At 41.3% G+C, this 17,324-nt stretch overlaps 1 protein-coding gene and 1 pseudogene across 1 annotated transcript; both read right to left on the reverse strand.

Annotated features, from left to right (window-relative positions):
* Positions 1-4,739: 4,739 nt before the first annotated feature.
* LOC117557844 lies at positions 4,740-9,597 on the reverse strand (annotated as a pseudogene).
* A 3,996-nt stretch (positions 9,598-13,593) lies between these two features.
* Positions 13,594-14,665, reverse strand: LOC117557848 (high choriolytic enzyme 1-like). Its single transcript, XM_034233826.1, has one exon. The coding sequence runs from the start codon at positions 14,586-14,588 to the stop codon at positions 13,785-13,787; it is 804 nt and encodes a 267-aa protein (XP_034089717.1). The 5' UTR covers positions 14,589-14,665; the 3' UTR covers positions 13,594-13,784.
* Between the last annotated feature and the right edge of the window lie 2,659 nt (positions 14,666-17,324).

Raw genomic sequence — 17,324 nt, forward strand, 5'->3', positions numbered from 1 at the left:
GAGATTTCCATGCCATGCAGGGTCTTTGGGGATGGGAATGATGATCGCCTCCTTCGTGGTCCACACAACAAAATAGCAGAGACTCCGGTCTGTGATGTGCAGCTGCCCTTGGACCTGGTGCCAGTATGGGTGATTCTCCTTGAGAACATAAGACCCACCCTCCTCACGGAGACAGAAGGATGGTAAGTCATGTGAAATCATCTTTACATACTAGAAAACTGTAGGAGCGGCAACTTGTTTTGAAATTGAATTTTTAATATCCGATAATAAAGTTGATCTGTTTTCTTTATTCTTCTCTCTTCCCAGCTCCATACATCACCATTCTCTGTTCATCTGCGGAGAGAGGGCTTAGACTGACCTGAGACCAGCACACCCAAACACAACAGCTCTTTTAAGAGCCACCTACATTTTTAAAGAGTTGCAATCCTACGTTATTATAATGATTAAACTGTTTCATGTATCACTTAGTTTACTGAACCGTGATGAATGGAAGAAATTAGTGAGGTAGTGGTTTACCGAAGTTACAAAGACATTAATATATGAGTAACAGGTCAGTGTAAACACAAGCTTCTGTCAATTATGGATCATTCAAACTATTTATATACAAATATATAATAAAGTTCTAAAACAAGTATTCGGTATATTCCTTGATAGCTTTTTATAGAAATTTTGTTTTTAAGACTGCCTGTATTTTTTATTTTATTTAAATCGAGATAATACACCCAAAAAAAAGCTTTTTATTGATCCAAAACTCGACCCAAAGCCGTCTGAATTTCTGACATGTAATTCCCAGCAGCCTCCGCGTGCCGTAATAGTGGCCAAACAGTCTCTGGACCAAATATCCCGACTCGGCAGTCTCGGTCACATGTTTTTCGAAAAGAAAACTGAATTAACATGGGTTTTGTTGAGCTTTTTGTTGTACGAACGGTGCGGGATCTGGGAGAGTTTTACATGCATTTCCCAAAGACCAAATCATCCGCAAAAAATGGATTTTTTTAGTGAATCGTGTTGGATGGCAACCGACAAAATGGAGCAAGTTGTGTTCTGACCACTTCGCGTGTGATGCATACGACGTTGATCCTGCTATCATGAAGTCTGTTGGTGGAGAAGCCTTAATAGCACGTCGGAGGCTGAAACCCGGAGCCGTCCCCTCCACATTTCAGCACAAGAAACCACTGAAAGAACGAAAGAGCCGGGCGATGCAGAAACGCCAAAGAATTGAGGTAAACAACTTTTGATTAGATTTCAAAGCGCACGGAGCACAGCAGATAACGCAGATAACGGAATTGCAGTTTTATTGCTTATAGAGGTGGGCACCGTTAGATTCTGTGTCTTTACGATCATAAACAATGTGTTGGATGTGGAGCTAGGATAAGTAATAAGGGCGCTAGGAGTGATAGGTTAGCATTTTTCGCTCGGGGCTAATTCACTGTTAGCATTGTAGTTTATCTGCAGCTCATTCATCGCTCCTCCACTCATAATGGAAAATGTTGAACGTCCTACAGTCGGTGATGCAGACTTCTTCTCCCATCTCTTCCTTCACTTTCCCATAGTTGTGGCAGCACTTGTTTTCTCGGCTTGTAGGCATGGTCTGGCAGTTTCCACATCTACACCAATTCTCAGCACCCTCGGCCTCTTCCTCAGATGGCGAACTTGAATCATCGCCATCAGCACTTTCATCGGTGATATCAGGTGACGTTTCCTTGTATTTTCCCTCTTCGACATCAGAGGCTCGTATAGATATGGTTGGATGTCGACAACATACTCCAGATATTGGGAGGCCTCCGACTCAGAATCAGACATGATAGACGAAACTAAGTTGTACTATCGGCGGAAGCCGCTGTGAGCCGCTGCGGGCATTTTTCGCTCGGGGCTAAATTCAGAGGCTCACTCAGAGCGCCTGGACTTTATTTTTCTAAACCTCTCTAAAAAGGTCAATTCCACTTGTTTTGCATCAATCTTGATACAGGGTACTTATTATATGTTATAGTTTGGATTCCTAAAGCTTTTAGTCTATAGTCTACTCAGAATCAGACATGATAGACGAAACTAGTTGTACTATCGGCGGAAGCCGCTGTGATTGATAAGCCAGGTGGAAATATGTTTGGCACATCTGACGTCACGCGCCGCCATCTTGCGGAGGAGCGGCCGAGAAAATAAATCGTCGGACTTGGTGTTGGGGGTTGAACAAAATTAATATTGCGCATTGCCAGACTCATATTATCTCCGATTTTAATATTGCAATATCTTAGATAGTGTTGTAGCTATATGATTTCGTTTGTACTGGCAATTATACAAAAAGCTTTGCATTTGATCTTTAAGTTTACTAAAATCTATCGTTTCAACTGTTTCACTATATAAAAAGGGAACAGGTGAGTAGAGCATCATTGAGTTTCTTATTCTGTCAGTAAATTATCCAAATGAATGTTTTTCATTATTTTAGTCAACCCTAAACAAATTGATTGTACCTTTTTAATAATGACCTTACATGGTCGGCAAAGTTAAATTAACTTCAGAAAATCAAATCTGTTCTGAGAAAAAACTAATAAATGTTTAAAGATAGGAAATTGCCATCCCACTGAAAAACAGTCCGTAGAGATTTAAAGGCGTAGTTGTAGTTCAGTCCAACGTTTTATTTGGATTCATTTCTCCAACAGTCAACTATTTTCATAAAGAATATATATATTTTTCAAATTCAACTTTATTGTCAATCTTACTCAGTTTGTGTTTATAGACAGAGATCAAAAAGACGTTTAAATAAAATCATACAATTTACAGATATGTATACAAACATATATATATATCCTATATGCAGCACCATCATGTATAATGATGGTGTATGATGTAGAAGGAAGTGTGGTAGATAACAAGTAAATATACATACAGATCCATGTTACAGCAAAAGATGGAATAACTAAGAAGCACACAGTATAATAATAATTACATGCAACAATTAAATAACTGCTCAGCATCTCCACCACAATCCCAATCTGCTGTGTCCTGTTTTCCTCCCCTCTGCATAACACCCCCACACACATACGAAACACAACGCAGAGTCGAGGGTGTTAAGAGTATGATTATTTAAATGTCCTCCTCGCTACTGGCCAACACAGGGAGCATATGCTGGGTGTAGAATTTTAGCGGTTAATCAGTCCAGCGACCACAGCTACAGCAAAGGGCCAGAGTCTGCAGAAACTGACCCCAAATTCTCCAGCGTGCAGTCTGCAGACACCGAACCTGATGTGCTGATACAGCTTTACTGTGCCTTGGTGAACCTGCAAAATCCCCTGATAAAGGAAGTAGGCCAGCAACCCTCACCGTTGACTAAGCCAGGGGTTCCCAAACCTTTCAGCCTGCAATCCCCGGGGGGAACATCCAGCTGGCCCACTGCATCCGCGGAGAGGGCTTAAACTGCTGAGACCAGCCCAAAGTCACACAACGGATCTTTTAAGAGCCACCTACACCTTTTCTAAAGAGTTACAATCCTAAGTTATTATAATGATTACACTGGTTCATATTTTACTCAGTTTACTGAACTGTGATGCATGAAACCAGAAGGGGAATTGTTGAGGTTTACTGAAGTTACAAAGATATGAATAGATATGAGTATAACAGGTCAGTGTAAAAACAAGCTTCTGTCAGTCATGAATCATTCAAACTATTTATATAACCATGTAATACAGTTATGTAGTAGTTCAGTAAAAGTAATTCTTTATTTATATGTCTTAAATATCCTTTATTTTAGAGGGGCCTGAGACTTAACATGTTCATTGCCCAAAACTGCACTGTAGTTATTGTGCATGTGACAATAAGGCCTTAATATTAGGGCTGCACGATATCAGGAACACATAACACGATAACACTTGCTATATTTGAACAAAAACGTACACATGCAGCATTATTACTTTTCCAACAACATGGGATTTATTGTTTATTAGTTAAATATCATGTGTGTGTGTGTGTGTGTGTGTGTGTTTATTTATATGTCCTCCTCTCTACTGGCCAACACAGGGAGCATATGCTGAGTGTAGAAGTTCTCCAGGAGGAGGAGATTTCCATGCCATGCAGGGTCTTTGGGGATGGGGATGATGATCGCCTCCTTCGTGGTCCACACAACAAAATAGCAGATACTCCGGTACTCTGTGATGTGCAGCTGCCCTTGGACCTGGTGCCAGTATGGGTGATTCTCCTTGAGAACATAAGACCCACCCTCCTCACGGAGACAGAAGGATGGTAACTGGACTGCCTCCGCGATGGTCATGTTCCTCTGGCTGAATGGACACTTCACCTCCAGCAGGGCAGATGGCTGCACAAGTCCATCGGGTGATGCTCCCAAAACACCCGACTCACTCACAAAGAGACCAGCGTCGATCACTGTCACCCGATAGGCCTGCACAAAAGCCTTCACCCCTTCGGCCTCATTTACAACTCCCCAGTTGACAGCCATGACTCCGTCTAAATTGTAACCCCCAAGCACCCTCTTCATGAGGGACGCGCATGGAGTGGATGAAAGTCCCGACCTCAGCACAGCACCAAAATTGCTGGCTGTCAACCTGCCCTGTCTGTGTAACTGCCACTGGGGATTTGTCCGCTGTCCTACGGTGGCTGTCTGGATGGCAGCTTGCTGGTCTCTTGTCAGTCGCATTGAGGCAATAATTGCCTCAAGCCCCCGACCCCCATGCTCCTTCACCAGCTCCGGCACGGTGACAATGGCCTGATGTTGAGGCTGCGGCTCTGGCTCAGGTGATAAAAGCCATGCCATGCCACACTGTGTGCTCCTCAGTGCAGACCTGAACCAGTCTACATCCTGAGTGGCGATGTCTCTGGCCAGTGGGTTGTATGTCTCCTCTTGCTGTTGATAGAGTTGAGACACCGGCTGGACTACTTTGGAAGTGCCAGGCTTCCTCCACTGGCACTCAACATCTGTGGAGCTGATCTGCCACATGGCAAATATTGCCAATGCTGCAGCGTGGCTGCATTTGTACATCCCCCGTGCACTATCACAGACAGCGCTCTGCATCGCGCCATCGTCTCCCATCGCAGTCGATCTGTAAAAATAAAGTAAGTACCCATTTGTTACAATGATATAATAGATTGAATGAGCAATACAAGGATGGTCAGGATCTGGGGGTGGGAGGGTTTATTTTTCCATATATTTGTCTGATTGTTGTTATTGTTTGATTTTTCTGTATTACCTATGAGGTTGTTGTGTTAATATTCATGAGAATATTTGTCATGTTCAAATGATAATAAACATTTGCATAAAGCATATTTGTCCACTCATATGTTGACTAAGAGTATTAAAAACGTGACAAATATTCCTCTAAGGTACATTTAGAAACAGATACAAAATGTTGCGATTAATTTCAGATTAATCGAGATTAACCTATGGACAATCCATGCGATTAATCGTGGATTAAATATTTTAATCGACGACAGCCCTAAATTTTTTTAAATGTGTATGAATCATTTTTGAAAAACATTTGATCAACAAAAAAAAAAGGATTTGATCAGGATCTAGGACTCAGGTGTAGTTTATTAATTAATCAATGCTCTCTTACATTAGGAAACACACATACCAGTTGTACCAGGAGGGAGTCACACACAGCATGTGCCTAGATAACCAAACAAATTGACAAGATAACCAAATCCGTTGACATCTACACACAGCCAAAATAACTCAAATGACCACAAAGGAAGATTCACCATACCGTATAGTCGATATAAAACTGTCCGCTTTCATCTGAAGAGCAACTAAACCAAAAACGGAGTTGGAGTGTACCTTGTTCTTGTGCACACTAATGGTTTTTATTCCACAGCATTTACACCGAGGACCACGAAAGTTCTTAAGGAGGAAACTAGTTGCTAAAACAAAAACACCCCCGTTAGTGTACCTTGTTAGCTAATGTTAGCTAGCTGAACATTAACGTTACACATTGCACTCCAATATTATTCACCGCAACCTTGTTAAAGCCGGTCCCGCATCATGCTGGCCTCTTACAGAACCGACTAACTTCGCCTTTCATATAGGTACAGCTCTTCAACGTGCCCAGACTTGTAGTGATTTTACACCTCGTAAAATACTTTTATTCTCATTCTGAAAGAATGTGGTGAAATGTGCTAACGTGACTGCCATCTTTATGTTGGTGACGCGTATTGTGCGAGACGAGAGGACCTGTAGTTCACTGAGCGGTTTCACACGAAAAAATAGTGTAACTTCACAGTTTTTATGACACATTTTATTTTTTTGGACTTGCAAAATGTTCTTTTAAATTGACAACATCATATGTGTCATTCGTGGCACAATTCAAACGGGATCAAAAGATAACCTTTCTCTCTCCATTGACTTCAATGTATAATTTTCCGCTTCCGGGGTCCCATGGAGGCTTTCGGAAGGGGAGGGACTTCGCCTCTCTATTGGCCTACGTCTGTTTTCCGGTTATTTTTATTTTGAAATTCAGTTCCTGACGGACGCCAAAAAAGCCAGAGGATTATGGAATTAAACAAAACATAAAAACAAGGATCATTGTGTGTTATTGTTGAGTTAAATAACAGTTATTTAGAAAAGAATACAAGGAAATAACAAGGAAAAAAAGATTAAAAGAAATTCAGATTTCAGTATCCTGAGGCTCAGAGCCCCATTTATTTTTCCTCACAGACGACAAAAAAAGTCCGACATTATACGATTTAAAATAAAAACAATAATCGTGGCTTGATATTGAGTAAGGAGATGTTTTTATGAACCCCACAGCTTCCGGTCTTCCAAGACCCGAACGGACAAAAAGACGTGTTGCACGAAACATACTACCAATATAAATACATTGCTTTTAAAATGGTTCTGTGTGACACGAAAAAAAGGGGAAAATCGTGTTGGTGAACACGAATCAATAGATTAAATGTCGTGACTAAAACACAAAACGCCGTGAGACTGGGTTGGCATATGTGTGTATTTTTTTTTAAAAGACACAAATGATGAAAATAACTAGACAGCAATCAGTAATCTCTGCAGCACTTTTATTACAGATCATTTTAGGGATATGATGATGGTCATATAAGCTGCTGTTTGAACATTTGAAGAACAGGTGAAATATTTGATGTTGATTCCATACGTCACAGTGTTTTTTTGATTAATTACAGGAAAAACAAAGCAGGAAAAAGTACGATTTTTTTGGGCATTTTTCATCAGCATGTTATTAGCAACGGTATAGAGCTTGTTGATCCTCATGATGTCCCCGCGGGACATGCCCCTCCTCTGGCCGATCTGGACGTTGGGGTTTGGGATGGGGGTGATGGAGTCCTTCCCCCGCTGGATGGAGAAGGCTGTTCTTCCTAGTGCATGATGGAGCTGTAGTCGTAGGGGGGTGTTCAGGTTGTTGGTTGTCGTGCCTTTGAAGTTGTAGGCCATCTGCGGGTTGATGTTCTGCCAGTTGATCCTGACGTGGTGAGTCGCGGTCGCTCCTGGGTCTGTTCGTGATGGAAGCCCAGAAGCGTGGTTTGATCTCGTGCTGGACGGTGCCGTGGTGGACGCAGCCCTGCCTGTGAGAGAGAGCACCGTCTGCCTCCTGTTCTGCCCAGAGAGGAGTAACATCCGCCCTTGTTCTCAATGCTGATGTAGTCGTACTGGTTCCGACGGGGGACGAAGCGGAGGCAGGTCTTGCTGTGGAAGGCATTCATAGCAGTTGGTGATCTTCTGTCTCTCCGAGCTGGTGAATTGACTGCTCGTTGGTGAAGGGGATCGTCACTAAGCCTCTGGAGCAGGGGTGGCCAACCCGCGGCTCTCGAGCCGCATGCGGCTCTTTGCCTAGTTTCATGCGGCTCTTCAGTTCATATCGAATTGTATATGTGTGAGTTTGGGGGAGAGACATTGACTCCTGACTAGTGTTGCACGGTGTACCGATACTTGAAAGGTACCGCGATACCCTGCCGTTAAAACGTTACGATTCCGCCGTTTCATTAGTATCGGTACTTTAAGAATGACGGGGAAAAGTACTCCGTGAGAAAGCGCCGTTTTAATAAGAGCCGTGTGTGTTCAGCGCTCTGCTTCCACTCCCTGCACTGCAGCCTTGCCTGCAGTCCCTCCCTCTCAAGCACGCTCTAAGTCCCTCCCCTCTCAAGCACGCTCTAAGTGCCTCCCCTCTCTCGTGCACGCGCTAGCTGCCAGAGCATGTGAGAAAACGAGAAGCATGGCTGCAAGTGGGAGTGCAGCTGCCGCTGCGCCTCGGCTTGTTGACAAAAAAGACGCCAGAAGCGAAATTTGGAAGTATTTGAGCTATATCTCTGACAGTGAGGGCAAGCCTACGGACACCACGAGGCCTGTCTGTGAGACATGTATTAATTTTATTTAATACGAATTCTTGTCATTTATTTTATTTATTGTTCTCATTGTTGAAAAGTTTGTGTTATGGTTCTGGTGTGAAATAAAGCACAATAATTACATTTAAGACTGTTTCCCTTTTTTTAAGAAAAGTATCAAAAAAGAATCGGAATCGCAATTCTTGACTTGGTATCGAAACCAAAATGTTGGTACCGTGACAACACTAGCTACTCCTGACAGTTAAACCTGATATTTAGTAGGTCTGTTAAGTATTGAATGCTGATAATTCTGACGTAATTTGGCCGGTCAAAGTTGTTTGGGCTCGGATAAAATCGCTCCGTTACTTTCGTCCCGTGTTACTTTCGTCCCGGCTCTCCCTATGTGTGTATGTGTGGTGTCAGGTGTCAGTATGAGAGGATGACAGCACGTCTAATTTTGATGTGACCCAAGAGCCAATCACAATAATACCTGCGATGCAGTGAACCAATCACCTTTGAGGGGGGGAAAACCTATCGTTGATTAAACACTATCCAGTGTTTCCCCTACCATTGTGTTGGAGGGGCGCTGCGCCCCGCCAACGGAGCCCCGCGCCCCCCCCTGAAATTCAAGGTGTTTCAAAAATATATATAATATATATTTTTTAAATATATATATAGCACCAAATTGCAAATAATGTATAACTACTGTCACTTTTCACATTGAACATGTGCTCTTTATTAAATAAACTAAACGCTTTCATTTTAAGTTATGAGTTTAGTGTTTTTGACCCTAAGAAACACTGATGCATTAATCAATAACAATAATCCACAGCTCCTCTCTGCTCCAGAGGATTTAAAAAATATATATCCCAATGCCACAAAGATGCATCAGTGACGTGGTTGAAATCTTGTCTCCAGAAAACTGAAACAAGCGTTATCAGTGACTGTGTGTTTGATGTGGCTCTTTGCAGTAACATAGAAAAAATGTGGCTCTTAACCTCTGACTGGTTGGCCACCCCTGCTCTGGAGCCTTTCTTCCACAGGCAGCTCTGGGACCAGCACTTCATGGCGTTTCTGGTTTTGGGAGCCAGCAGGTCTCCTTCCAGCAGGATCTCATCTGTGGCGTTGTTGGAGGTCAAAATCCTGGTGGTGATGTCGACAGTGTCCTCTTCCTCTACTTCTTCTTCTTCACCTTCTTCGATTCCTTCCTCCTGGAGAGGAAGTGCCTGAGAGAGGCCGAGCAGGAGCAGCAGCAGCAGGCTGGCAGAGGGAGTCATCTTCAGGGTCGGTCTGGAGGCTGTGATCTTTTGTCTCTCCTGTTACTAGGAAAACGAACTTGTTTGTTTCCGAGTGTGCTCCATGTGTAGCTTGGGTTGTTTTCATGAACGGATGTCTGTTCTCCATGGGCTGTGCTTCGTATTTCCCGCTGGTTCACGCATCGTCTGTGAGTGTTATTATCCGACAGGCTGTGGCTTAATGAGAATATGTTGTATGTAAAATGTTTATGTTTGTAGGAATGCAGTGAGTATTCCTTGCGGCTAAGCTACTAGCCGCTAGGCTGATTAGCTTCTCAGTTTGTGCGTCGTAGCTCATTGTGTGAAGTATTCTGTTTAGTTTAGCTCGTCAATAATAAACTGTTATGTCTGTATTGTCGTTACAGTTTCACCAAGTAAAGAGACTTCAGTAAAACTGACAACTGCGCTGGAGTTTTCTTTCAAACGGTTTAATTGGATGGATAGCTAGCTCAGTGCTAGTGAGACCTGCACAGACACCTTTCATGTTCCTCAGACAATAAGACCTCACATTAGAACCTCTTTGTCAAACTAACCTTAAGAAGGGTAATGTAAGTTTAAAACTTGCAAGTGAGATTTTTTTTCCAAACATTTCTATTGATTGTATTATTTCAAATTCGCTTTTTATACTATAGACATACACTATTTGGACAGGAACAGATCATTTATGCCAAACAAATACAAACAGCATCTGAATATTTGGAGACTGATCTGTCACTGGGTCGACACTTTATATACAGTAAGGGTCATTACCAAGTGAAATAAAAAAACACACAGACATCTTTAACTACTAAAATCAAGATAATTCCCTTTTTACATTTGTGGCAGAAGTTGATGTCATGTGAGCAAAGGTTAAGAATTATAGTAAAAGGAAGCTCATAAGCTCAAAACGTCAGGTCTTGGCTTATGTTTGCCATGTCTGCAATCCTAGTTTAGCATGCAAGTATGCTAAGGTTTTTAAATGAGTAATACACATCCAGTACAGCTGAGCGAGGCCAATGGGAATGTCCTTAGTTTTCGAGCTCTTTGGGAAAATATCAAAGTATAGGACCAATCAAAGTGTTGGCCTGATGAATGAGCTTTAGGAAAAGTCTGATATCAACGCAAGTGATTAAAATGTATTGTTAGGGGTCATGAATGTGTGCACCAAATGTCATGGCAATACATTCAACTAGCTGTGAAGAAACCATAGATGTCAACCTCATGTCGACCTTAAAGTAAATGTCTAGGTATCAAGAAAGTTGGTAGGAATACCTATCTTGGGCTCAGGAGAACTGTTGCAAATATTATGGCAATTAATCCATGTTTAAAATAATTGTTCAGTCTGTCCGAAGCACATGATGAAACGTTATCACGTTTTTGACCCGTTACTAGTTGTTATCAGTTTCGTTGTGTTGCTACAGAAGAGGCAGATTGGAAAGACTGCAGCTACTGCAGGTTGTTAAAATAAAAGTGAAGCTTAACAATCACAGTTTTAAGCACCTGGTCAACATTGTGAATTCAAACAGAATAACGTGTTTAAGGTTTTTGCAGCAAAAAACGACTTGGTTAGGTTAAGGAAAGGATCCTGGCTTGGGTTACATTGGTATGTTTTTTTACGTATTACGTGACTTATAATAAGTCAATGTATTCAGTTATGTCTTCACACATGACACCGACAGCTGTCTCCTTAGTAAAATGTATGTCTTATTTGACCCGTCCATACATCCACCCATTAACCACCCATATACCCCACAGACCCTTTGTCTGTATGGACTTGTGGCTCCTTTCACCACATTATCTTACATCATTTCCTCCTTCGCTACGTCATTATTAGACCACTATAGATCCACATTGTATTTGTATCGGTGGGCAAACATGTGAATAAATAACAAAGGCTTTCTGAACCTACTAGAAGGTAAAGCAGACCCTTTCTAACCCATATCCATGAGGCAGCTGACGTCAGCATACCTACAGGCAGGCTGCTTGCATAATTAACAACACCAGAAGTCCTATAAAAAAACTTAACTGCTGTTCTGGAAGTCGTTAAAGATACCTGAAATACTCTTTTAACCATCTGGATGAAAAGTTCAAGATATGTTTATTGCAAGTAAAAAGATCACTGGGTTCTTTAATGTTGTTGAAATTGTTTTATGCTGAGCTCTGTGGCCCAAATAATATGGTTATAAATGGGTTGTAAAAATATAATGGTTATACATGAGAGGCAGGACTTGGGGCCGACTAACAGTCAGTGATGTTCATCCTCAATTCATTTTTGTTCAGTTTTGATCAGAAAATGTTTTCAGTGCAAGATAAAGCTTGACATTAATTGCAGAACTGTAACTTTCACCTCACAATCCAATACTGATACAAAAATACAGAAATACACAATTCCTGTATGACTTTACAGTGAACTGAAACTGATAACATGATGACATGCACCATGTCGGCATTGCATTCATGTTCATGTGCAACCCAGTCTCACGGCGTTTCGTGTTATAGTCACGACATTTAATCCATTGATTCGTGTTCACCAACACGATCTTTCCCTTTTTTTCGTGTCACACAGAACGATTTTAAAAGCAATGTATTTATATTGGTAGTGTGTTTCGTGCCTGCAACACGTCTTTTTGTCCGTTCGGGTCTTGGAAGACCGGAAGCTGTGGGGTTCATAAAAACATCTTATTACTCAATATCAAGCCACGATTATTGTTTTTATTTTAAATTGTATAATGTCGGACTTTTTTTGTCGTCTGTGAGGAAAATAAATGGGGCTTAGAGGCTCAAAATACTTAAATCTGTATTTTTTAAAATCTTTTTTTCCTTCTAATTTGTTATTCTTTTCTAAATAACACACTGTTATTTACTCAACAATAACACACAATTATCCTTGTTTTTATTTATTTGTTTGATTCCATAATCTCGGGATTTTTTGGCGTCCGTCAGGAACTGAATTTCAAAATAAAAATAACCGGAAACAGGCGTAGGCCTATAAGGGACATTTCGAGCATCATCGAGTTTAGGATGGCCGAAGACACTACACTACCCATAATCCCCAGCTATCGTTTAGGACTACAGTCCCCGTGATGAATCTTCAAGCTCTGGGATTGGATGTTGGAGTGGCAGTGCGCCAAGGTTACGCAGAGCGTAAACAGCTCTTTGAAATGGAACGAAACCACGGCAGACTATCCAAAACTGGAATCAAACGCCCCCCCCCCCAGAACTACACATGCTGGCTATTGTGTTTCGCAAAATGTTCTATGGGACGTCTCTATTGGGAACGTTTTCGTTTTTCCAACAATTACAAGTTGCCAGTATTAAACACATTGGTGTTATCAAATGTAAAACATATAATTAATAAATGGGTGAATGGGTGCGCAGTACAGATCGGGCAGGTGGGCAGATCGGGTAGTGACAGTGACAATCGCAATTATGCTCGAAATGTCCCTTATAGGCCTACGTCTGTTTCCGGTTATTTTTATTTTGAAATTCAGTTCCTGACGGACGCCAAAAAGGCCAGAGATTATGGAATTAAACAAAAACATAAAAACAAGGATCATTGTGTGTTATTGTTGAGTAAATAACAGTGTGTTATTTAGAAAAGAATAACAAATTATAAGGAAAAAAAGATTAAAAGAAATTCAGATTTCAGTATCCTGAGGCTCAGAGCCCCATTTATTTTCCTCACAGACAACAAAAAAAGTCCGACATTATACGATTTAAAATAAAAACAATAATCGTGGCTTGATATTGAGTAAGGAGATGTTTTTATGAACCCCACAGCTTCCGGTCTTCCAAGACCCGAACGGACAAAAAGACGTGTTGCACGAAACATACTACCAATATAAATACATTGCTTTTAAAATGGTTCTGTGTGACACGAAAAAAAGGGGAAAATCGTGTTGGTGAACACGAATCAATAGATTAAATGTCGTGACTAAAACACAAAACGCCGTGAGACTGGGTTGGCATATGCGTGTATATTTTTTAAAAGACACAAATGATGAAAATAACTAGACAGCAATCAGTAATCTCTGCAGCACTTTTATTACAGATCATTTAGGGATATGATGACGGTCATATAATCTGCCGTTTGAACATTTGAAGAACAGTGAAATATTTGATGTTGATTCCATACGTCACAGTGTTTTTTGATTAATTACAGGAAAAACAAAGCAGAAAAAGTACGATTTTTTTTGGCATTTTTCATCAGCATTGTTATTAGCAACGGTAGAGCTTGTTGATCCTCATGATGTCCCCGCGGGACATGCCCCTCCTCTGGCCGATCTGGACGTTGGGGTTTGGGATGGGGGTGATGGAGTCCTTCCCCCGCTGGATGGAGAAGGCTGTTCTTCCATAGTGCATGATGGAGCTGTAGTCGTAGGGGGTGTTCAGGTTGTTGGTGTCGTGCTTTTTGAAGTTGTAGGCCATCTGCGGGTTGATGTTCTGCCAGTTGATCCTGACGTGTGAGTCGCGGTCGCTCCTGGTCTGTTCGTGATTGAAGCCCAGAGCGTGGTTGATCTCGTGCTGGACGGTGCCGTGGTGGACGCAGCCCTGCCTGTTGAGAGAGAGCACCTGTCTGCCTCCTGTTCTGCCCAGAGAGGAGTAACATCCGCCCTTGTTCTCAATGCTGATGTAGTCGTACTGGTTCCGACGGGGGACGAAGCGGAGGCAGGTCTTGCTGTGGAAGGTATTCATAGCGTTGGTGATCATCTGTCTCTCCGAGCTGGTGAATTGACTGCTCGTGGTGAAGGGGATCGTCACTAAGCCTCTGGAGCCTTTCTTCCACAGGCAGCTCTGGGACCAGCACTTCATGGCGTTTCTGGTTTTGGGAGCCAGCAGGTCTCCTTCCAGCAGGATCTCATCTGTGGCGTTGTTGGAGGTCAAAATCCTGGTGGTGATGTCGACAGTGTCCTCTTCGTCTACTTCTTCTTCTTCATCTTCTTCGATTCCTTCCTCCTGGAGAGGAAGTGCCTGAGAGAGGCCGAGCAGGAGCAGCAGCAGCAGGCTGGCAGAGGGAGTCATCTTCAGGGTCGGTCTGGAGGCTGTGGAGCTGCTGTGGAGAGACTCCTTGAAGCTTGATGTTTGACTCAGTTCAGTCCAGGGTCTTTATACTCTCCTCTACAGGTGTGTCTGCAGGAGGATTATGGGTTGGTGTCTACACTGCTAGGCCTGAACAAACATCTGAAGGGAGGACTCCACAGACAAACCTGCTTTTTAAACATGTTTGTTATTTCTGGTCATTAGATGGATCGCCTCAGCTTTATGTTGGATTTATTTAAGGAGACACCTTTTATGTTCCTCAGACAATAAGACCTCACATTAGAACCTCTTTGCCAAACTAACCTTAAGAAGGGTAATGTAAGTTTAAAACTTGCAAGTGAGATTTTTTCCCCAAACATTTCTATTGATTGTATTATTTCAAATTCGCTTTTTATACTAATAGACATACACTATTTGGACAGGAACAGATCATTTATGCCAAACAAATACAAACAGCATCTGAATATTTGGAGACTGATCTGTCACTGGGTCGACACTTTATATACAGTAAGGGTCATTACCAAGTGAAATAAAAAAACACACAGACATCTTTAACTACTAAAATCAAGATAATTCCCTTTTTACATTTGTGGCAGAAGTTGATGTCATGTGAGCAAAGGTTAAGAATTATAGTAAAAGGAAGCTCATAAGCTCAAAACGTCAGGTCTTGGCTTATGTTTGCCATGTCTGCAATCCTAGTTTAGCATGCAAGTATGCTAAGGTTTTTAAATGAGTAATACACATCCAGTACAGCTGAGCGAGGCCAATGGGAATGTCCTTAGTTTTCGAGCTCTTTGGGAAAATATCAAAGTATAGGACCAATCAAAGTGTTGGCCTGATGAATGAGCTTTAGGAAAAGTCTGATATCAACGCAAGTGATTAAAATGTATTGTTAGGGGTCATGAATGTGTGCACCAAATGTCATGGCAATACATTCAACTAGCTGTGAAGAAACCATAGATGTCAACCTCATGTCGACCTTAAAGTAAATGTCTAGGTATCAAGAAGTTGGTAGGAATACCTATCTTGGGCTCAGGAGAACTGTTGCAAATATTATGGCAATTAATCCATGTTTAAAATAATTGTTCAGTCTGTCCGAAGCACATGATGAAACGTTATCACGTTTTTGACCCGTTACTAGTTGTTATCAGTTTCGTTGTGTTGCTACAGAAGAGGCAGATTGGAAAGACTGCAGCTACTGCAGGTTGTTAAAATAAAAGTGAAGCTTAACAATCACAGTTTTAAGCACCTGGTCAACATTGTGAATTCAAACAGAATAACGTGTTTAAGGTTTTTGCAGCAAAAAACTACTTGGTTAGGTTAAGGAAAGGATCCTGGCTTGGGTTACATTGGTATGTTTTTTACGTATTACGTGACTTATAATAAGTCAATGTATTCAGTTATGTCTTCACACATGACACAGACAGCTGTCTCCTGGGTAAAATGTATGTCTTATTTGACCCGTCCATACATCCACCCATTAACCACCCATATACCTCACAGACCCTTTGTCTGTATGGACTTGTGGCTCCTTTCACCACATTATCTTACATCATTTCCTCCTTCGCTACGTCATTATTAGACCACTATAGATCCACATTGTATTTGTATCGGTGGGCAAACATGTGAATAAATAACAAAGGCTTTCTGAACCTACTAGAAGGTAAAGCAGACCCTTTCTAACCCATATCCATGAGGCAGCTGACGTCAGCATACCTACAGGCAGGCTGCTTGCATAATTAACAACACCAGAAGTCCTATAAAAAAACTTAACTGCTGTTCTGGAAGTCGTTAAAGATACCTGAAATACTCTTTTAACCATCTGGATGAAAAGTTCAAGATATGTTTATTGCAAGTAAAAAGATCACTGGGTTCTTTAATGTTGTTGAAATTGTTTTATGCTGAGCTCTGTGGCCCAAATAATATGGTTATAAATGGGTTGTAAAAATATAATGGTTATACATGAGAGGCAGGACTTGGGGCCGACTAACAGTCAGTTCATCCTCAATTCATTTTTGTTCAGTTTTGATCAGAATTTTTTTTCAGTGCAAGATAAAGCTTGATATTGAATTGCAGAACTGTAACTTTCACCTCACGATCCAATACTGATACAAAAATACAGAAATACACAATTCCTGTATGACTTTACAGTGAACTGAAACTGATAACATGATGACATGCACCATGTCGGCATTGCATTCATGTTCATGAGCAACCCAGTCTCTCGGCATTTCGTGTTATAGTCACGACATTTAATCCATTGATTCGTGTTCACCAACACAATCTTCCCCTTTTTTCCGTGTCACACAGAACGATTTTAAAAGCAATGTATTTATATTGGTAGTGTGTTTCGGGCCTGCAACACGTCTTTTTGTCCGTTCGGGTCTTGGAAGACCGGAAGCTGTGGGGTTCATAAAAACATCTTATTACTCAATATCAAGCCACGATCATTGTTTTTATTTTAAATTGTATAATGTCGGACTTTTTTTGTCGTCTGTGAGGAAAATAAATGGGGCTTAGAGGCTCAAAATACTTAAATCTGTATTTCTTTAAAATCTTTTTTCCTTCTAATTTGTTATTCTTTTCTAAATAACACACTGTTATTTACTCAACAATAACACACAATTATCCTTGTTTTTATTTATTTGTTTGATTCCATAATCTCATGCTTTTTTGGCGTCCGTCAGGAACTGAATTTCAAAATAAAAATAACCGGAA

The sequence above is a fragment of the Gymnodraco acuticeps genome, unplaced genomic scaffold (assembly GCF_902827175.1).
Source record: "Gymnodraco acuticeps unplaced genomic scaffold, fGymAcu1.1, whole genome shotgun sequence".
In the NCBI taxonomy this organism is placed as follows: Eukaryota; Metazoa; Chordata; class Actinopteri; order Perciformes; family Bathydraconidae; genus Gymnodraco; species Gymnodraco acuticeps.